General features: G+C 45.8%; 4 protein-coding genes across 4 annotated transcripts in view; 1 reads left to right on the plus strand and 3 right to left on the minus strand.

Moving 5' to 3' along the window:
• LOC109416910 (SH3 domain-containing protein 21) overlaps nucleotides 1-22,197 on the minus strand; it is a 328,588-nt gene that overhangs the window by 209,810 nt on the left and 96,581 nt on the right. The window lies entirely within an intron of this gene.
• On the minus strand, nucleotides 203-2,868 carry LOC134285604 (uncharacterized protein K02A2.6-like). The gene has a single exon (XM_062846701.1). The coding sequence runs from the start codon at nucleotides 2,636-2,638 to the stop codon at nucleotides 1,148-1,150; it is 1,491 nt and encodes a 496-aa protein (XP_062702685.1). The 5' UTR covers nucleotides 2,639-2,868; the 3' UTR covers nucleotides 203-1,147.
• On the minus strand, nucleotides 7,070-8,970 carry LOC109425528 (uncharacterized protein C2orf42 homolog; the record flags this gene model as incomplete). The annotated part of the gene is given in 3 exon segments (XM_062846702.1): nucleotides 7,070-7,135; nucleotides 7,204-8,152; nucleotides 8,221-8,970. Coding segments are annotated over 3 exon segments (1,641 nt in total), but the record flags the coding sequence as incomplete, so codon positions are not given.
• LOC109398987 (zinc finger protein 236) lies at nucleotides 9,118-11,240 on the plus strand. The gene is made up of 2 exons (XM_019671436.3): nucleotides 9,118-9,276; nucleotides 9,342-11,240. The coding sequence occupies exons 1-2, from the start codon at nucleotides 9,254-9,256 to the stop codon at nucleotides 10,828-10,830; spliced, it is 1,512 nt and encodes a 503-aa protein (XP_019526981.2). The 5' UTR covers nucleotides 9,118-9,253; the 3' UTR covers nucleotides 10,831-11,240.

A 22,197-nucleotide genomic window follows, 5' to 3' on the forward strand; every position in this document is an offset into this window, starting at 1 on the left:
AGCTTCGGGCCAGAGACTTCATCCGGTCCATTCCTGGGTGTCCACGATGCAATTGTCGAACAATCCGCTTACGAAACTTGAGGGGAACGACGATTCGATCGCCGAACATGATGCAGTCGTCGACAACTTGAAGTCCATCTCGTCTTGCGAAGTACTTCTTAACATCTGGATCCGCGATTTGCTTCGGTTGGGCCGGCCAACCCTCCTTGAGGAAGCTCACCACTTGCTGGAGAACTGGGTCCTTTCGTGTTTCAGCCACAATCATCTGGTGCGTGACTGGGAGGTTGCTGATGGTGTCTTCGAGTATTGCTTTCGCTTCGGATTCGACGTATACGGCGGCTATCACGTAATCTTCATCCGGCCTTCGTTGTGTTGACATCAGCCGCGAAAGGAAATCCGCATAGCCGAAGTTTGTCGTTGAAACGTGCTTGATGTCGAAATCATACAGCAGGAGTGTCAAGGCCCAACGCTGCAATCGGTTCGCGGTGTAAACAGGAATACCTTTCTTGGAACCGAAAACCTTGAGGAGCGGTTGGTGATCGGTCTGCAGGAGAAAGTGGCGTCCGAACAGCATCTTGTGGAAGCGAGTGACAGCGAAAATCAGGGCCAATGCTTCCTTTTCCACTTGTCCGTAGTTCATCTCTGCCGGGGTCAGTGAGCGAGAGGCATGAGCGATTGCCTTCACTTCACCGGTCGGGAACCGATGCATGATGACTGCGCCAAGGCCGTACTTCGATGCATCTGCTGCGACGATGATCTCCTTGGATGGGTCATAGTGAGTGAGCAGCAGATCGGAGAGTAGAATGGCCTTGAACTGCTCGAAGGATTGTTGGCATTCGTCGGTCCAATTCCAGCGGGCATCTTTCTTGAGCAGGTTGTCCAGGGGGGCCCGGAGTTTCTTCATCTGCTTCACGAATCGGCCATAGTAGTTCACAGCACCGAGGTAGGAACGGAGCTGCTGAACGTCCTTCGGAGGTTGCATCTTGGAAATGGCATCGGTTTTGGAAGGGTCCGGGCGGATGCCATCTTTGTCCACGATATGTCCGAGGAACTCGATCTGGGAGAGTGCGAAACGACACTTTTCGAGACGTAAGTGGAAACCATACTCACGTATACGGTTGAGAACGGCGTAGAGATTGCGGTCGTGTTACTCCTTAGTCCGACCAGCGATGAGGATGTCGTCCAGATACGGCTTGACTCCAGGGATGCCGGCCACCATGCTGTCGATGATGCGCTGGAAAGCGCCGGGTGCCGACTTGACTCCAGGGGGTAATCGGTTGTACTGGAATAGGCCACGGTGGGTGTTGACCGTGAGTAGCTTCCGCGATTCCTCCTCGACCTCGACCTGCAGGTAAGCGTCAGACAAGTCGAGGTGTGTGAAGTAACGTGCTCCAGCAAGTTCCGCAAAGAGGTCGTCAGGATGAGGCAGTGGGTGGCGGTCACATTCCAGCGCGTCGTTCAACCCCGTCGAATAATCACCACACACACGGACCGAAATGTTGTCCGCTTTGCGTACGACGACTATTGGAGCTGCCCAGTCCGAGAATCGAACCGGAGAAATGATACCGTTGTTCTGGAGCCTTTCGAGTTCTTCATCTACCTTGGGGAGCGCAGCGTACGCCACGGGTCGCTTCGGGCAATAGGAAGGACGTGCATCAGGCTTCAGGTACAGCTTCACTTGCGCTTTAGTGCACCTACCCAGCGTGCTTCGGAAAACCTCCGGGAAGTGTTGCTTGAGTTGACTCACGTATTCATCGGGTTGTTGGTCGGGACGTTGGTGTACGACGTTGACCAAGCTGCTGATCGGCACAGACCACAGATCGAATAGATCCATAGTTTCGATTCCAAGAACGTTGAGTTCAGCGTTGTCCGAGATGAAGATGCGACCGGTTTTGGTCACATTCCTGATGGTGATCTCGGTTTGGAACTCGGCGAGAAGGTTGAGGTTTCCACCAGAAGCTGTTACTGCAGATTCCTCCGTCGGTTGAGTGGGTGGCTGTCCGATGCTGTTCCAAGTATCTTCGGAGATAATGGTGATGTCGGACGCCGAGTCGTGCTGAAGCTTGACTGTTGTACCGTTGAGCTCGACCGGGATGAACTTCCGCTTGCTTCCGACGTTCCGAACGGTGTGGATACTCCTCGTCTTCACGTTCTCTCTGGGTTTCGTCTGCTTGAATGGCTTCGAGGGTGTAGGCTTGTTGCTTGAACAGTACCCCTCCTTGTGTCCTTGCTGCTTGCATCTGGAACAGGTGTGCGAAGCGAATGGACACTCGCGTACGTAGTGCTGGTCACCACACTTCCAGCAGGGCGTTTTGGGGATTTTCGGATTTTTCACAGGATTCTTCGGTTTGCGGGAGACAATGTTGACGTTGCGTGCTTCCTTGTTCTCCACCATCAGTGTGTCCTGTTTGAGGTTGGCCACGCGATGGCATTCTTCCACGAGGTTCTCCAGGGTGACCTTGCTGGCCGCTTCTCCTTGTTCGTTGACTGCGGTTTCGTCGGCTTCCAGCTTCGAGATCAATCTTGTTCGGATGTCCGCATCCCGTGGCGATTGGAGTCCACAGACGAAACGGAGCGCCTTGAATTGATCCGGGGTGAGCTTGGAGAGTTGAAACGCTTCACAGTGTTTGTTCACCATGGCAGCATACGAGGTGAAGTCATCCGCGTCACTTTTTGCGTACTGCAGGCATTGGTAACTGTGAATGCCGTGCAACTCACTGGAGCAATCCGTTCCCAGTCATCTTAGCAAACTGCAGTAGAATCACTTGGCATAATACGGAACCTCACGGTGATGACGACTAGCTCCGCCAACAGTCTACTCGTCAATGAGGCAGCATCACACTGACGACGACCCCGTCATGGTGCTGGCTGTCACTGATGCTTGCTAGGGGAAATACACGCATGGGAAATGCTACTCAGCTTTGTTCATACCCCACATTCTCCCTCTTCTCCGAAAAAAAAAATTCCTACTAGCAGGCTTGTTATTTTTACGCTCAAACCCTCAATTTCGTTCTCTTCATCCTTATGGCACCAATGCAACAAGATACACTTCAAGATACAAGAATTAAGACGAATGGCCACATTTACTTTTTTGTTTAGTAAACGCACTTTTGTTAATATCGAACCTATATCATTTGATTGATAACTTGCAATGCTAACCGATCATCTATGGGGTTTTGCCGAGCTCCAATAAAAATAACTACAACACACGCAGTTGGGTGATGCGTCTTCTCTCCTTCAAGCGCACGTCTCGTTATGTAGCCGGCCCCTGTTTTTCTCTCACTCAAATCAATCGTTATTCACGATTGCGAAAATTCGGCGCATTCAACGAAAACGAACATATTTTGTAAGAATTATTTGTCAAAAAAGAAAAAAAACAACAAGAGATTAACGAATTTGAGATTTATCAGACTAAAGATTCCGTATATCATACAATTCCACTTTCAATGCTTCAATGTGATGGTACAGATGAACCATATATAACACACAAATGTCCTTCATTATACGAAAATAGATTCTACAAAACGAGTTCGAAAGAGGTTCTACAACATATTTTCAGTAGATATGTTTTCATTGCGTACTTCGAATTTTAAACTGTTTTACGATATGCAATTTTTATGGGCGGTTTTCATTACACCTCCCTGCATTTTCCTCACGCACAGCTTTCGGCAGTTATCATGCAACGCCATTTCCTTAGACGGGTTTTTTACACATCGCTGCATTTTCCTGATGCAAACAATTTTCGGCAGTTTTTCAATAACGCCATTTCCTTGGACGGTTTTCATTACACGTCCCTGCATTTTCCTTATGCAGAAAAATTGTCGGCGGTTATCCAACAACGCCTTTACCTTGGACGGTTTTCACTACACGTCCCTGCATTTTCTTTATGCAGAATAATTTTCGGCGGTTATCTAAAAATGCCGTTTCCTTGGACGGTTTTCATTACACGTCCCTGCATTTTCCTTATGCAGAAAAATTTTCGGCGGTTCGACACGCCATTAATTTGCCCAACCCAAAACCCGAGCAAAAACCAACCCAACCAAGCAATGCCGCGAGTATTTTACGGCAACATTCACAATAGTCAAACACCTCTACCATCATGCACATCAACCTGTTTGCATTTACCGTTCAACCGAGCGACAACACGAGCATGTACGATCCGAGGAATCAACGAAAGCGCGACCATCCATGCCGAGCAAGAACATGAAGAAACATGCATGCAATCATCGACCGACCACCAATCCACAGCGTGCTACCAGTCGACAACAAAAATCAACCACGTCACCGCGCCTTTGTTCATGTGTTTGTGCTAGAACCAAGGCTAAAACAGAACGCGGTTGGAAAAACAAAAACTTTCCGCGCTCTAGCTTTCGTCAGGAACCGCAGAATTGCAACACCCACTTCACTGTGTTTGCAGCACCACCACACACTTCACACACCAAAACGATTTGTTTTCTCTAACTGATTTTATGCCAAGTGATTCTACCTATTTTATGATTAACTTGTTATTGATTATGATGCACTCCTGGCAGGATCGCCAATGTGAATGCCGTGCAACTCACTGGAGCAATCCGTTCCCAGTCATCTTAGCAAACTGCAGTAGAATCACTTGGCATAATACGGAACCTCACGGTGATGACGACTAGCTCCGCCAACAGTCTACTCGTCAATGAGGCAGCATCACACTGACGACGACCCCGTCATGGTGCTGGCTGTCACTGATGCTTGCTAGGGGAAATACACGCATGGGAAATGCTACTCAGCTTTGTTCATACCCCACAGTAACGGGAATGAAAGACCGACTTCTGCCGACCGAACAGTTTCTTCAGCTTCGTGACGGTCTCGTCCAGGGTGAAGTCCCGGAGGTGGTTGGGAAGAATGGTATTCACGTACTTTTCGTGCAAAGGTGTGCTTAGCTTGCGTAGAAGCAACCTCACACGGGCGGCGTCGTCCAGGGATTGGCCGTCCTTCGTGATGACGTCCTCGTACCTCGCGTACCAGCCATCGAAGAAAACTCCGCCGTCCGGATCGTACTGGAAATCTTGAATGCCGCTTGCTACAGACTCGATGATCTTCTCGCTGCCGGAGCCGGGGTGGCCACGGATTCCCAGATTTTCGATTTGCTGCTGCTGCGCTTCAATCTGGTGCTGCTGCCGCGCGATGAGATTGGTGAGCTGCAGGATGGCGTTCTTCAGATCCGCGTCGGGCATTTTCTTGATGATTTCGGGGGGTTTTTCTTGAGGGTCTTCGAGTTGCTTCAAACTTATCCCATCCTCGTCGCCAGCTGTTATAGCCGTAACCACGGCCGTAACCAAGGGAATAAAACAGGTAGCTAGGAGCTAAGGTTTATTGCTTCTGACTTGATTGGTGGTTGGCTAACTAATGACAATTTCTTTCTATTCTAGAATCAAGGCCTGCTACTATTATTAATATCAGGCGAGGCCTGCTACACAAAGTTTCGCCGAATTGAAAACGATGAGCAGTGGTTCCCATATACCATACGGAAATCTCTTCACGATGTCTTCTACTTCTACACCTGAATCAAGCTCAAATTATGGAAGAATGTTGACAATATGAACAAATCCAGGTAGTTGCTGATGGGTTCAAAACTTCAGCCGTCTAATAATAGAAGTCGTAAATTCTGGATATTTTCTACAAGAGTAGCTAGCGCGTTACTGTTGATGGCATGAGAAAGATAACGAGGATCTGCGCTACATCTCCTTCAAGGGTGGTGTGGAACTCGACAAGGAAAAAACTGAAATGGTCAAAAATGACTCTACGTAGTTCAAAGGCAGCGCTTAGTAGTAAACAGATTACTGGAAGCTCTGGCGAAGCTCGATGTAAGGCTATGCAACGATAGTATGGGCAGTACATCCCGCAGAGACGCCCGTAGATTTATGGTTGGTCACGTTCTGTAGTTCATCGCTAACGGATGACAGGAACTGGAGAGTCAGCGAAAAGTACTTCCACAGCGATCACCAAGCGATAATCTATAACATCGGCCGGCGAGACGAGGCTATCCACAGTGCGCCAGCCATTATCTCGCCAGTTGATGGCGCGCTCTTGTGACTGAGCTGGTAGAATGCAACACTCAGTACCCTCCGTGCTACATGCCTCCGAGCAAGGAGAAGTGTTCAGAGAGCAGAAACGGATGCTGAGAGGAAGGGACGGAGATTCGTGTTTCGTGGAACTCACGCTGTGAACCAACTGCTACAAAGAGCTGTGCCGAGAAGCCGATGCCAACCCTGAAGGGCCCTGCGACATTCGCCGAAATGTGCCCAGACAAGTTGAAGACCATCGTGAAAGGTCTTATTGCCTATCATGTTTCCACGTTGTGGCCGCATATGAAGACGAAGAAGCTAAATCGTAGTTGCAAAGGGTCTGAAAGTGAAGAAAGCTCCTGATCAGGCGTTTCCTGACATTTTCAGGATGGCGCTACAGAAATGCTTAGATGAAGGCAGTCCAAACGAAAGATGGAAATCGTAGTCGGAGTGCACCGAACTGTATCGAAGCACCTAGTGGTGCAGATGGTTTGAAGCGAGCTATAGCGAGGACCATGCCGAACGTCGGGGGACTGAGGATGTTTTATCAAATGCTAGAAGCGGAGGAATCATGGAAACATGAAGAGTATAATCAGAGCAAATTTTGATTGAGTGGCAGCAAGAGTTGAATGTTGGTTTATGGTTTTTCTCCTTCAGAATAGATTAGGTCCACACCGCCGGGGACGAGACTGAGTATACCGCGAAGAAGCACCAGAGCTTGGTCGTCGAGACGCCAGTCTCCAACCGAAATTGCAGAAAAAAACCTTGACATATTTCCGGGAAATAACGGTTACGGAATACCCTTATTTGCCGGAGAACTCTTCGTCAGTGTATGGTAGATTCACCACCGGAGGTTATCCGAGTCGTATAAGATGGGGACTGATGGAGTACCGAAGGGTACATGGACAGTAGTGAGATGACCGGAGTGATCTAGGTGGCGGGGCTACCTTGAATGGACATGAACAACAACACTACAGTCAGTCTACAAAGATTTTTAAACTCCTAGCAATAGAAAAGAACTCACTCACCTCATGAATGCTGAAAACTTGCGCTTCAGGTTTGCCATCTCCGCCGTATTGTATCACAGAATTGAGCTATATCATATGCAGAAAACAAGATTGAAAACTATTTTGAATTCAATGCAATTTGATTTTAAAGCTACCTGTTCTATCACAGATTCCAACCAAATCGTAAAGGACAAATTGCACAACGTCGCTTCAAACGAAGGCAGAGAACCATTTCTGTTGATGCCGTTCCCATCATTGTCCAGCCCGGAATGAATTGCGATCATGGAGCTTGCCTCAACTTTGCTCAGTCTATTGAACACCACCCCGTTCGATTCCAGAACTCTCATTAACCTCCGCACGTTGTAGCTTCCCCTCTTCATTTTCTCTTTGTCGATTCTGCTTGATTGTCTCAGAGCAGCCTTCTTCGTGGTAACCTCCAACAACTTCACAGCCTTCTTTTTCGTGATTTTCTTCGTTTCCGAATCCGGTACTTCGGAACTAACACTCGCAGATGGTTCAACGACCAAACCAAGTTCCTCGTCAGCCGGAAACACCACATTATCGTCGCTGAGTTCGATGTCCGAAGGACAGAAATCAATCTGATCCGTCAGGCTGAACTGATCCATCAGTTCTATTTGGCAGTCCATTAGCTGGAGGTTTTCGGCATAGCTTGACGAAAAAGCTTCCACGGGTGAAATACCGCGTTCCGTGCTATTTACTAGTTCAATCACGGGCGAGCCGGAAATGCTCTCTTCTTTGCAGAGATCGCCATAATCTGGCGCTGCGAGATCTGTTTCGAATGCAAGCCGGCAGTTAATGAGCTGCATATCCGTGTTTGCCAAAGCTAAGGACGATTCATCGACGGTGGTGACGAGGAATTGTTCCGTAGACTGTAACGCAGGGGAACAATCCGAAACGAAGTCATTTGGCAGCAGAACCAAGTTTGTTCGCATTGTTATCGCGCCATCGGAAAGTTGATCCGACGTAAGCAGCAGATGCCCGACTATACTCTCGTATTCCGATTTATACTTCGGGCTGCTCAGAACCGCGGCTGCAACCATTTTTTTATGGTTCCGATCAAGACATTGGCAGTCGCAGGTGATGCTGAAATAAATGTTTGATTAATTTTTGGTAATTCTGAGAAAAGTGGACATAGAAATTCCGAAACAAACCTAGAAGGTGTCTTCAACTCCACATGGCAGTACGGAACCAGCTGATGTAGATCATCGTAGCATTTGACCACGAACGTATCATGCGAAACCCTTTGAACCAAAGGATCATCCGCACCGGAACCCATCTGTTGCTTCCATATTTCCTGTTTCTCCATATCCGTGGCGTTTATTCTCTCCAGTACTTCCCTGTCAATCGTAAGACCTTCCGCCAGCTCCCCGGTGGCAGCAGCCACCCGCACATGCTGACATGTTCCGTCAATATCCGTGTGAGGTTCACAGTCCACGTAGCAAATACCAGTCTTAAGTTCTAGTTGTTCGTCCGCTCCTTCTACGCAATCTCTTATTTCCACAAAGCCGCGATCCTGTTTGCTGCCGTCCAACCGCCGGATACTGTACAGCTTCGCAGTTTGATCTTCCAGTTCGGTTTGCAGTTGCACCGCCAAAAGTTGGTCACTTTTTAGCACTATCTTCCCATTGTCACTAGCTGATGGTGTGCCTCCTCCCTTCAGTACCGTTCCACACTGCTTATTCTTGCACTGAGCTGCTCGATGGCCGTTGAAGGTACCACACTTGGGACATTTTTTGATACCCCGCTTGCTCCACCGGGAATCCAGCTTGAAGGACATCTTCAAGACACTGTTTATGGGTTCTTCTACATCCGAACAAGGGAGATTTTGCTAGCGACTAATGAAATTTCGGAAATTTCAAAACCGAGACTGTTTTGGCTGGTCCCGAGTTTGACGTTTATCGACACTGAAAAAAGTGTCCATTTGATTTTCATGTGAATTTCCATGACGAGTGTACCGTCATCAATGCACTTTTCGGCGAGTTACGCTATTTTTGTATTTGCCTGGGCGATGGCATCACTGCGGATCCACTGACAAAAGGTGCACTTGCACAACGCTCTCTGACATCAACATCAACAGTACCGCTTTCTGCAGCTGCAGCTGACATCAGCGGTTTCAGTGCGATCGTTTTTCTGATTTTACCAAAGAAATTCCTTTTATATTTTACAATTTTATTACTTGTTGCAATGGACGAAGATTATCTGATTGTGTAATAGTTTAAATTAGGGAGGAAGTCGAGTCGGTTTCGAACTAACTCATGTGTGTTTTTTACAGACCAAGCGGACCACCGGAGTCGTACTGTCGGCTGTGTCTCTCGGAGGCCAACATTGAACCTCTGCTTGTTGTTCCGGATGGTTTCCTGCAGCCGAATCAGGGATTGGTGGACCTGATCAAGCGCTATGTGGAAATTGGTCTATCCGGGTCACGAGACAGCCCCTGTGCCATTTGCAGCACCTGCCGGATGATGCTGGAGGAGTTCGAGCGATTCCGAGAGCGCTGCCTGCGGTGCGATTACATCCTGACCGGACAGGAGCGCAACGTTCAATTGGAGTGCGGCGAGTGTCCGAGCCGATTCCGCTTCAAGGTAGAATTCGAGCGGCACTGGAAATCGTATCACGACTTGGTTTACCGATGTGGTTCGTGCGAGGCTGGATTTTCAACGCAAGCGATGCTGGATGGCCACCGGGAGAAATATCACGAAAGCAGAATTGGCGAGTGTTTCCACTGCAATTTTTGTCCGCGTATATTCGCGGATGAAAGCCAATTACAATTTCACGTTCAACTTTTACATACTACGACCACGCCAGTGACGGATTTCGCTCCTCCACCGGCAAAAAAGCCCAGGAAGCCGAGTAGGAAAAGTAACGCACCCATTCAACCGGATCCGACTAATCCGGATAGACCGTATGAGTGTCGAACCTGTCGGGTTCGGTTCAGTTTTATTGGATCTTTGACGCGCCATCTGGCCGAGAAGCATAAAAACACCGTTAGGCGTCCACTGAAACCTAGAAAGCCTGCTAAGGTTGCTTCGACTATTCAGCCTGCTTCGATATTTGCTGAAGAAACATTGATGCCGGAAGTGATGATTCAGGAAGTTGAGCCTACTCTGACGATGGAATTTAACGGCGAGAATCCAAACAATCACTTCTTGGATCAACATTTTTCGGAACAAACTTTCGAACAGCCATCCGTGGTTATCCCGTTCGTTATTGCATTGAGTCGCTTGGATTCCAGCTTGATCCCTCCGATACCAAATTATGAAATCCCTCTGGGAAAATATTACCATGCCCTACAAAAGCAAACCGCAAACTCGATCGAGGACTCCGCGCTAGACGACGAAATCCTGATGAACTACCCGACGTTCACTCGTCAGGTCCACAAAGTGATCCGCTGCGATCAGTGCCCGGCCGAGTTTCCGGACAAGCGACGCTTCGACCGGCACAAAGCCATTAAACACGAGGGTGCCATGCACACGTGCCCGGAGTGTTTCCGCCAGTTTCCGGACAAGAGCAGTCTGGACCGCCATAGCTATCTGCACACCAACGATTTTCCTTTCGTGTGCGACGAGTGCCCGTTGGGATTCGTACGGCAGTCGTTGCTCAATCAGCACAAGAAGAAAACCCATTACCCGGGAGCGCCGCCGCAGCAGTTGTTCTACTGTCCCTACTGCAGCAGGCCGTTCAGTGCCAAGCAGAAGGTTAAGGCCCACATTGTGTTCCTGCACAGCGATCAATGCGACGATCTGTACAATTTACCTTACTAAGCACCTACCTGCGCGGGGGCGGACCAAACGTGGCACCTTGTTCTAAGGTTTAGGTTTGCTATTAATTCCGTAACAATCATTGTGTAATGTTACAGCTCCACCCTCTTTCATGGATGAACCTATATTTTAGTAAGTACCCGACAAACTTTTGTACAAGCTATGTTTTCCATTGTAACCTTAGTTCATATCTAGGTGAGGACGAGTAAGTGTGTCAGCTTTAAGAAATTTTATCTTGAAAGAGCATTTCCAGCTCAAAACACAAAAAAATGTCCTTTTTGTCGAGATACAATAGAGTTAAAAACCTATAGAGGATGAATGTCGCAGCTGTTCTCTTTGTTTTCGTTCGCAAACATGCCGGGTATCTATCGGTCAAACTGCACACTTTTTTTGCTTTGACACTTACAAAAGGTGGCTAAAATGTTAGGGATAGGCATTTTTTTTTCTATCAAAAGTTCTACATGCTGTATCAAACTTTAACGTTAAAAAAAAACAATGATTTATAGACTTTTGAAACATTCATATATTGTTGATAAATGTTCAAAATTTTATTAAATATGGTTCACTGGTTTCCGAGATATGATAGTTCATAAATTAGTTGTCTAAAAATAGTGTTTTACCAGAATTTTTGCGAAAGATTAACCAATCAAGCTCAAATTTGTACCAATAATGATGTACATATAGTAGGTTGACAAACAGTCAAAATTTGAGAATGTTTAATGCACTCTATAAAAAGTTACAGCATATTGAACTTTTTTGCGAGAGAAAAAAAGTTGCCTATCCCAAACATTTTGGCCACCCCCTGTATATCCGTGCCTATCTCCACCAGCAAGATACCTATGTTGCGGTAGCGACGCCAACGCATTCTTCATCTGTATTTTATTACTTCTATTCGAGATACTTTTCAATTTGAATGAGAGATGAACAAATTGTGAGCGTTACATGTCGTTATTTTTGCATCAACACATAGAGGATCAAGGGGCAAGAAGATCACCTTAAGGTGACTTGATGCATCACTAATAGAAATCATTGACTTTTCGGTCTTCAATGATTGTTTGCCTTGCGTTTTTGAAGAGATAAAAAACGGGCAGTTCTGCTGTTACGCAGCAGAAAAAGTATCATCACACTCACCACGAGTGAGCATATGAGATGACCAACTAAGGCTCGATTTCTTCACCTCAGCTTAATCGGTAAGCCAGGCTTACCCATACAGTTAAACCTGGCTTAACGCTTAAGCCAGGGTGAAGAAATCGCCCCTAACATTTATTGTGATTGTAAACGTTAACGAAGCGTCCTCGATACGACTTGATGCGGAGTAACTGTGTTGTACTTATGGACGGAAGCTTCTATGCAAGCCCTCTATACCAATGCATCTGGCGAACTTAATTCACATGTATGTATGTGCTAACGAGCCTGGATAAAACAAAGAGGAGAAACGTCAAAATTGGAACAGTCGATATCCTGTCATCCCCATAGTTCCAATCGAGCAGGAGACCTGTCAAAACGAGAAGGATTTTTTTTTTTTTTTGTAAAATTATGTTTATTGGTCGAGAAGATGATAAAATAATTACAATTGTTTAATAATTAGTTACACTTCAGTATCCAAAAAGAATTCAAGACTATGTATATCAATTACTTCATTATGTTCAATTATAAAGGTGATATAGTTATAGAAAAGCTTTAATATTTTTATCCTATTTAGACGGTTAACTCCTATCAATTGTGGCCTGTGCAGGTTCTCAAAAGTTAGGGTCTGCCACCCTCGGAAAAACACGCTTGTTTTTCTACGTAATAGCTCCCAAGCTGCTGCAACTCGTCGACATTCGCTGAATTTGTGTCTCAAAGTTTCACACGCCACGTTGCAGTGAGGACAGGTCCCAGCATCGGCACGGCCTATGCGACTCCACAGATTTCGATGTTCGACTTTTTCGTTTACCATCATGTAAAGTTGGCTCTTCACTTTGCACCCCAGTTGTCTTATTCCGACGTTTCTCCAGCATCTTGTCCAATTCGTGTGTGGAAATTTACCTTCTACTCGAGGAATATCTGTCAAGCCGACGTAGTACTGATGAATCATGCAGGCGAACGGGTGTTGTTGCAGGGTTGGAGGTAGTTGATGAAGATTTAGAGAAATCTGTCTCACGTCCGGTAGATCCGCAGGAATGGGATTTTCGTGAAGAATCAGAGATTTATAGAAAGGAATCTCGTCAATCTCCTTAATGTGTCGGCTAAGTAGCAAGGCTTTACATTTAAGTGCTGGAAGTTGTAGCTTCAACCCTCCTTTTTCGTGATTTCGTGCGAGTTGCTGCATGGCAACTCGTGCAGGAGCTCGGGCCCACAAGAACGATCCTATGGAAGCGGTGATCTTTGCTATGTGTAGGTTACATGGAGGCAAAATAGATGACATGAACCAAATTTTGGATGTCATGTAGGTGTTTACAACTATCACCTTCTGATGCAGAGTGAGTATACGAAGAGATTGGAGCCACACATGTTGAGCGAAACGACTTACAAGAGAATCCCAATTCAGCTTTATCATCAACCTGATGGAGTTGGCGTAGTAGACACCAAGGACTTTGATTTTGTTTACCGTTTGCAGCCACGGAATAGTTAAAGGGTTTCCTTCGATGAAGCCCACATCCATCGACATCGTTTTTTGCCAGTTGATTTTCGCTCCCGATATCTCTTCGAACCTGGAGAACAGTTGCCGCATCTCGACGATCTTCTGAAGAGAAGATGCGATGACGGTTATATCGTCGGCGTAGGCAACGAGAAGGTCGTTTCCACTTGCTCGTTGGAGCTCTCGAAGTAATGGATGCAAGTAGAGAACGAACAGATGCATGCTCAACGGATCACCTTGTCTAACCGATCGTTGAATCGGGAACGGTGCCGAAAGGTGTCCGTTGATCATGAGGCGTGATGATGATACATCGGCAATTTGTGATAATAGTTGTACGAAATCGGCATTTATCCCGAGCGAGCACATGGTCCGATGTAGGAACGATCGCCGAACTCTATCGAAGGCTTGCTCGAGATCGAACGAGACAAGCTTTGCTCTCTGTTTATTTTTGATCAGCTGCGCTATACGGTCCTTGAGAGCGAGCGTGGCTTGGTAGATGTTACCCTCGGGATTTGCACACTTTTGAACACTGCCTATTATACGGTGCTGTCGCATAACGTTTTGAAGTCTTGCTTTGAGGATTCGAGCCAGTAGCTTGTAGTCGTAGTTTAGTAAAGAGATAGGCCTGTACGACCGGACAGTGTTATCAGAACCTTTCTTCTTTACTAATACAATTACCCCATCGACAAAATCTGGGGGAATGTTAGACTGTAGTGCCTCGTTGAGTATCAGGTTCAGTTCTCTGTGTATGACATCAAAAGAGCGTAAGTAGAACTCTTTCGGTATGCCATCTGGCCCTGGAGATTTTTTTGCAGCACTTAGTTTGATGGCAGTGTAGATTTCAGCAGTGGTGATTGCATGCATACAAGCTTCGTTCGCTTCATCTTGTTCCGGAATAACTCTATCACATTGAAAAGTTCTGTCTTCGTTGTTATCGTGGGCCGTTTCGGTGTACAAGTCTGCGAAGTATCCCAGCACGTAGTGTTCGATTTGTTCGGAGTTCTCTAAAACTTCATTACGATAGTTTTGAATCCGTGATATTGTCGTTTTTTTCCTTCTTCGCTCTCCGAGCTGAAACGATGATAGGGGTTCTCCTGCTATATAGGTTTCGTTTATTTGTATAAACGTCTGCGAGAATTTGCGTTGCAGTGTGAGCATTTCAGCCTTCAGTCGGTTGATTACAGGCAACAACTCTGGATGTTGGTAGTATTCGTTGTATGCTTGGTTTAGCTGCGAGTACAGCCGTTGATATTTGCCTTGGAACTCGTTGTATGCAGCCCTCGATTTCCACCGGAAGAATTTCATGATTTGTGGTTTTGCAAACCTCTGCCACCACAGAATCCATGACTGATACAACCTTCGTTGCCGTGTCCAGTACTGCCAGCGGTGCTGCAGTTCTTCGATGTTTTCTTCTGTTAGGATGTGGGGACGAAGAGACCAGAAGCCCCTTCCACACGGTCGTCCGAGGGAAGGTAAACATATTCGCATTGTAACAGCCTTGTGGTTCGTAAAAGAACAAACGTGAGTTTCAATGGTTCGCAATTGCTCTCGCAGCCCATGATCTACGTAAAACCGATCGAGCCTGGATGCCGAATTTTGGGTGATGTAGGTAGGTCCGAAGTCCCTTGCTCTCAATTTCTCCCAAACATCACACAGATGAAGTTGTCGTACGGTCGCTTGTAGAGAGGGACTTATATTGTACCCCGTTGCATCTTGCTGACGAAGTACACAATTGAAATCACCTCCCAGAACGATATGGTCAGTTCGATGACGCAGATAGTATGCCAGAGTTCCGTTGAAAAAACGCTCTCTCTCGGCGCGAGCAGCCGAACCCGAGGGGGCGTATACACAGGCAAGGGTGGTATTGTTGACGCGAAGTGATGTGACTCGACTATCCAGACTCTTTTCGACGTGGCTGTATTGTATGTACTCTCGAAGAGCGATCGCTGTCCCCCTTCTACCGTGATCTACGTTGCATATAACGCTGTAGCCGGGAAGAGACAGTTGGTCGTTCTCAACCTCCTGAAGGAAAATAATGTCGAGCTCCATGGTGCGAAGAAACGTACGTAGTGCATCTAGTTTTGTCGTGTTTGTGATTGTATTAATATTTATAGTGGCAATGTTGTAGCTAATAAGATCCATTATAATAGTTGCACATCATCATCCATTGCTTCGTGGTCGTCTGGTCTCAACTTTTTCGTCGAACGCCGTGTACGTTTGCTGATCGAAGACGCAGTAGAATCATCCGTCTCTGTACCATCGTGTTTGCGGTTCGGCATTGGCAGCGAGGTTTCGCCGCTCAGCGAGATTTGAGAACCGAGGTTTTGCGGTTGTTTGAAAAGCGTTTCAGTAGTCTGCATACCTGCAGTGTCCCCTGGACCAGCGTGTTTCGGAATCGAGAGCAAATGAGTGGACTTTTTACCTACAACTTGCCATGACGAAGACGACGTGGGTTTTTCTGCACCCGAACTCGATTGGTTCCCTCCTGCTTGTTTCTGCCCTAGTTGTTTTGAGCCATTCGCATGCTTCGTTGCAGTCTGCGTTGCCACTCTTGGGCCCGCCGATTGCCGCGTCACGTTCGCGTACGACTTGACGTTTTGATCCGTCGAAAGTTTTTGTATCAGCAACTTCTTATTTTGTATGCATGAAATACCGGAGTGTACGAACTCGGTACAATGCCGACACGTGAGTTGCTGGCCATAATAGGACACATTTGTGGTTTCGCCATCCAGTGTAATGTACGACGGGATGTTGTGCTTCACTACCATTTTAGCAATTCGGACTCCAGTTGGATAGCCACCGAAACGATAGCCCTCGCCCCACACCTGCTCGTAGATTGAGAGTACTTCCCCATACTTGCGCAGGAACTCGACAATTTGGGCATCTGTGATGTCTATGGGAAGATCGTACAGCTTCACCTCTACCACGCCATCTTCCATTTTCAGCCTTATTCTGTACAGTTTGCCATCGCATTCGATGTCGTGTTTGTCGTCGTGTTGTTCCACAACCTTTTGTGCGATTGAGAGTTCGTTTGCCGTGACAAATGCGCAGCCCAGTGTTCTGCTGCATTGAATTCGTTGCACCTCTTCGTGGGTCATCCCAAGCACTGTTCCAATGAACTCGTGTAGTTCCTCGAAAGACGGTTTTTTCGGAACGTTCGCATATTCAATGCGGAACGTATTTTCGCGACGCCTCATCTCCGGTTTTCGCGTTATCCTGGCCCGGCGGTGCCAAAGGAAACAAATAAAACACGGAGGAAAGAAAAAAAAAGATTAACTAGCCCGTAAAACGACTTCCGTGAAACAGCGAAACGCATCCACTCAGTTTGGAAGTTGCACACTAACTGAAGGATTCGCCACTTCGGTATACTCGAGACACTTTAGTATATGCTATGTGGGCAGCTTCTATGACACCAAGTCATAGCTCTTTTCTCCTATGTAACCACTAACTGCATAACATCTTGAGAAGGCGCTTTTTCAGCCTTTTCACAGTTGTTAAATTATAGTTGTACAGCATCCCCAAATTAATCGATTAAATATAATTAGGTTTTGGGTCTCCAGTTAGCCTAGTGGTCAAGGCTATGGATCGCCAATCCGCAGACGTCTGGTTCGATTCCCGTTCCAGTCGTTAAAATTTTCTCTACTCCCTGGGCATAGAGTATCATTGTACTTGCCTCACAATAACACGAATTCATGCAATGGCAGGCAAAGAAAGCCCTTCAATTAATAACTGTGGAAATGCTCGAAGGACACTAAGTTGAAGCGAGGCTGGCCAAGTCCCAGTGCGGCCGTAGAGCCATAAAGAAGAAGAAGAAGAAGGTTTCACAATTGTGTCACAAGAAACCTTACCCAACTTCATCTTGCTGCAAAAGCTTGCGAAACGTCAAACGCAATAATGTTACGAAACGCTACTGTTTTGTGTTTGGCAACATTACAAAACGCACTGTATAAAAGCAGCTGTTTTATTGGCTGGGACTCTTATTCGATTTGCACATCTTCCGGCCAGTCTTCCCACAAACTTGACACATGTTCAACTTCAGTACGTTTTCTCGCACTTGTGTTGTACATCGAACGCCAAACATCGGAGTACCCGTGTTTGCTACCGTACTCCGTACCGAAGAGTACTCAAGTACAAAACTTGTGTACGTACAGAAGTACAAAACGAAAATCGATCCGAGCGCAAACCGAGAATGGAACCCGAAGCGGCGTTCGGATTGGTAAACGATTGATGCCGAACTGTCAATCGTCGTTCGAGAAAGTTCTTTTTTGCACGATTGCTTCCCACTTCGTTTCGCACCGTACACGTGTACTGTACATATGTTCGAACTTGTGTTTGAAACGAACTTTGAACATAAGTACACGTTTGGGTACAGATTTGTGTGTTGCGGTTCGAACGCATAGTCAGAGTACAGGCGGAGTATAAATACAGCAGTACTTAGAGAGTTCGGTGTTCGTTTGGGAAGACTGCTTCCGGCAAATATTCCGGAGTTGGATTAAAGTGCAATGAAAGCAACAAAAATAATTTGACAGCACAGAGATTGATAGCTGTGAAGTCTTTATGTAGGTAGTAGCTATATACCCCGCCTAAAGTTTATTTTGACAATAATGTTTACATCTGACAAGCCGTGTTGGTATAGCAAAAGTTTCTTTATTACAGCTTCTAGCTGTAACGATATCGCATAACGGCCTTCAAAGCGCTGCTGGTTTGTGGATTTGTCAATATTGGACTGTATAGTAGCAGCTGTTCTGTTAGTGGGGACTCCTATTCCGTTTGTTCAAGTTTTCAAATCTTCCGGGAAATCTCCCGGAGTTGGAATAGAGTGCATTAAAGGCAGCCCCAGTGACGAGTGACTAATTTCTGACAGCCGAGTTTGGTAGCTGCATGAGTGCATGGTGCTTGTTTTGCAGATGTGTATTAGCTTATGGTTTATATTTGACTAGCTTCCCTTTTATTCAGCGTTTACTGCTTCAATTCGATGGTTACACAACAGAAAACAAACGACTGAAGCTTATAGCGCTGAAAATGTTAGTTGGGTGATATTTATTTTTTCATACATATACAGTCAACTTTCGGTCGTTGGGCTACGTTTAGGTGGGCTACGTTTTAACTGGGCGCCCGTTAGGTGGGCTATAGCCCAGTTAAAACGAAGTCAAACGTCACTTTTTGACGTGAAACACGATTTGTCAATGTTGGTAGCCCTGAATCTCTATTGTTAAAGATTATTTGACAGCTCAAAACTCAGCCCACCTAGTGAAAGTCTTTCACTAACTGGGCTAAGAGCTTAGTGCAACGAACGAAAGTTGACTGTATACGGTTTGGTGACTAAGTTTTATCACATAAAATCCGAAATGACGGGCCACTCGCCCTTAACCTTCCAGCGCGCGCGCCATCAAACAACCAAAACTGCACCGCGCTCGCGCTGTATACGAAAAGCGAGGTTTTTTGGTAGTGTTGTACTTTTTACAACAGCGCGCGCGCTGAAGGGTTAAGAATTTTATGAACTATTACTTAGTAAAAACACCACTGAATCAAACGTATGTATATCGTTCGCAAAGTACCTAGATGAAACTAATTTATGAACAATATTTTCCTATATGCTGTTCAACTAGTCTGATTATGACGAGTTCGAGTACGAATTGCTGTAACAATTGTAACCAGTGGTGTGTTGAAGTGTCCAAGATTTGTGAGATTTTCGTGATTTTGTGTTTCGTTGTATTTTTATGTCAAACCAAGGAAGTCCTTAAATATCTTAACATGGACACTACCCAACACCCACTGTGAGGAAACGCAGCAATTAGTTCCGCTACTCACCACCAGACGTCGCAGAAGGATATGTTGGGCGGCCATTGTGGGTGGTGTAAAGGGGGCCATGATGGGGCGAAATTGGATGGGCGGATTACAGGACAGTCGAAGGCCTGGATCGTGAACCACCATTACGAATTCAGCAATTAACTTGCAACAGTTGTGAAAGCAAGAAGTGAGCTAGCAAACTGAAAGCTAAAAGTGAATTTTCAAAGCCAGCCAAATTTAAGACTTTGGTCTACAAAGAGTGAAAAGTGGAAGTAAAGAAGTGGTGATAGCATCCAGGTAATTCACAATACAGCGCATTAATTCCCGACCGACCTAGCATTAATCGCCAAAAACCCCCCCTCCAGGACCCCTGTACTACAGTTTTAAAAGCCTAGTACTTACCTGTGCTATAGTTTTAAAATAGCCCAGTACTTACCTGTGAGTGCCCAAAGGGACCCGAGCAACTAAGTCCCTGTAAGAACCGACCGTGGTCCGGAGTTGGCCCAGACGTCCAAAGCGCCGCTCCGTCGACCGAATAGACCGCCGTTGGCTACACCCCGTATATCCAGGCGGCCATTTTGAAAGTGTCCTAGAGTTCACGCGCCACGCCAAAAGTCGCGACTCGGACTGCATCGAACGGCCGTCCAACCCAACGAAAGGCGACCGCAAAGGAGGATACCAAAGGAAGGACAAAGGAGAAGGTGTAGTAGCGGAGCAAGAAGGAAGGGGCCCCGCTCAGAGTGTAGAAGTAACAAGAAAGAGGTAGGAGATAGCTAGTAAGAAAGTGGGTGGAAAAGTAGTTAAATAAAGGTACCTGTAGTGCGAAAATTGAATAAAGTGGGTTTGTGTTAAACGTAAAGTGTTTAAGTGTTTCCTTGGCCGCGATAGTCAAGCGCGTACGCCGACCCTGAGGCAGTTGAAGGAGGGGGGTCTCACCAGTGCTGGGCAGGGATCGCCCACTAGTTACACAATATGAAATGAAAAACCAGCCTATGAAGGAAGAATCTGTAAAGTACATTAGCTCCATCAACTATCTTTATAAAAAACGCATATAAAACAAAAAGAATTGCCGTTGCTTGAAAGAAGACAAAATCTTTGACAAAAACACAAAATACTTTCCTCAACCACGGCTTATAGAAAATTATGATTCAAGATACAGTCAACTTTCGTTCGTTGCACTAAGCTCTTAGCCCAGTTAGTGAAAGACTTTCACTAGGTGGGCTGAGTTTTGAGCTGTCAAATAATCTTTAACAATAGAGATTCAGGGCTACCAACATTGACAAATCGTGTTTCACGTCAAAAAGTGACGTTTGACTTCGTTTTAACTGGGCTATAGCCCACCTAACGGGCGCCCAGTTAAAACGTAGCCCACCTAAACGTAGCCCAACGACCGAAAGTTGACTGTACTGAAAATTTCGTATTTTGCAGCTCATTGCAAAAAAAAAACTATTAATAAATGGAAACGACCTATACTATATTATAGGATAGTAAAAAACATTAATTTTCATAAATTCACTACAAACATAATGGAACCGTATAGGAATCGCATCGAAAGAAAAAGAAAGCAAGATCTCGTCTCTTGCAAAAAAAGTCATTTGAATTATTCATATTGAAACGGTTTACTGGCAAATAAATGGAAGTGTAGATTGTTTTTAACCTATCTCGATGCGTACAAAAGTCAGGCAAGGAATCGCTCAAGCAATGAGCCAGGGGTTGCATTTCTCTTGACCGCAGTACGGAGCTGATGAGAAGAAATGTCAAAGCAAATGAAGTTCGCCGTGCAAAACTTCTTGGTTACTCCGGTCTTAAATTACTTGAGCGATTTCGTTTCAGGTTTACACTTAGTTTACAAAAACTACTATTATTTTCGAAATAAAGCTTTTGGTACAATTTACTATAGACTATTACTGTATGAAAGATTTTCCTTACATCTCGGACAGACTCGTGATGGTGGTGTTCGTGCCATTGGTATACAGCTCCTTTGAATCTCGCCGGGGACTGCGACAAGGTGCGGACCCTCATGCCTACTCTTCAACATCGCTCTGGAAGGTGCAATGCGGCAAGCCGAGCTGAACAGCCGGGGCACGATTTTCACGAAATCCAGCAAATTTGTCTGTTTTGCTGTTGACATGGATATTATTGCTATAGAACATTTGTAACGGTGGCAAAACTGTTCAACCGCCTGAAACATGAAGCAACAAAGGTCGGATTGGTGGTGCGAATGCGTCAAAAACAAGGTACATTGACCAACCCAAATTCCTGTGTGGTAGTGATTTGTGTTCAGATTTCCCGTGTTAATCTATCTGTAAGAACTTTGTAAACATCTTTTGTTCTCACGTATATGGATAGGCTTGCAGTAGGTTTCGTGAGACATTTTTTGGACAACTCAATATTGGTAAGCGGCACCGAACACGACCGGGCTGTCTATGTAGTAATGTCGCGATAGACGGAGATACCTTCGAGGTGGTGGAGGAATTCGTCTACCTCGGATCCTCACTGACATCTGACAACAATGTGAGTCGTGAAAATTCGAAGGCGCATCATCAGTGGAAGTCGGGCCTACTACGCGCACGCGCCCCAGAAGAAGTTGCGGTCTAAAAAGATTCACCACGCACCGAATGCACTATGTACAGAACGCGTTATAAGACCGATGGTAACTTCTCAAATAGTGTATCGTGAGGCAGGCACGAAGATACCTATTACCTACTATATATCACGGAGAAAAAAATTAAGTCAATTTGAATCAACCATATTATGCTTACATCAACAATATTTATGCTTGATGATTTGACAGCTCACTTATTCTCATGGTTAATTCAAGCATGTTTATGCTTAACTTGACCCTCAACATGAGGGTTGAACTAACTATATTGGATGATTGGTTTAAGCATACACAGACATTTGTTCATAATATGTTATTTTTATTTCTAAAAATCATAATATTGATAATAATTTAGTAC

The sequence above is a fragment of the Aedes albopictus genome, chromosome 1 (genome assembly GCF_035046485.1).
Source record: "Aedes albopictus strain Foshan chromosome 1, AalbF5, whole genome shotgun sequence".
Taxonomy (NCBI): Eukaryota; Metazoa; Arthropoda; class Insecta; order Diptera; family Culicidae; genus Aedes; species Aedes albopictus.

Excerpts from the sequence above, each read along its gene's own strand:
- LOC134285604 (XM_062846701.1), bottom strand. The coding sequence starts at position 2,638 with ATGGTGAACAAACACTGTGAAGCGTTTCAACTCTCCAAGCTCACCCCG.
- LOC109398987 (XM_019671436.3), top strand. The coding sequence starts at position 9,254 with ATGGACGAAGATTATCTGATTGT. Across the intron at positions 9,277-9,341 it reads GACGAAGATTATCTGATTGT|ACCAAGCGGACCACCGGAGT; the intron begins GTAATAGTTTAA and ends TGTTTTTTACAG.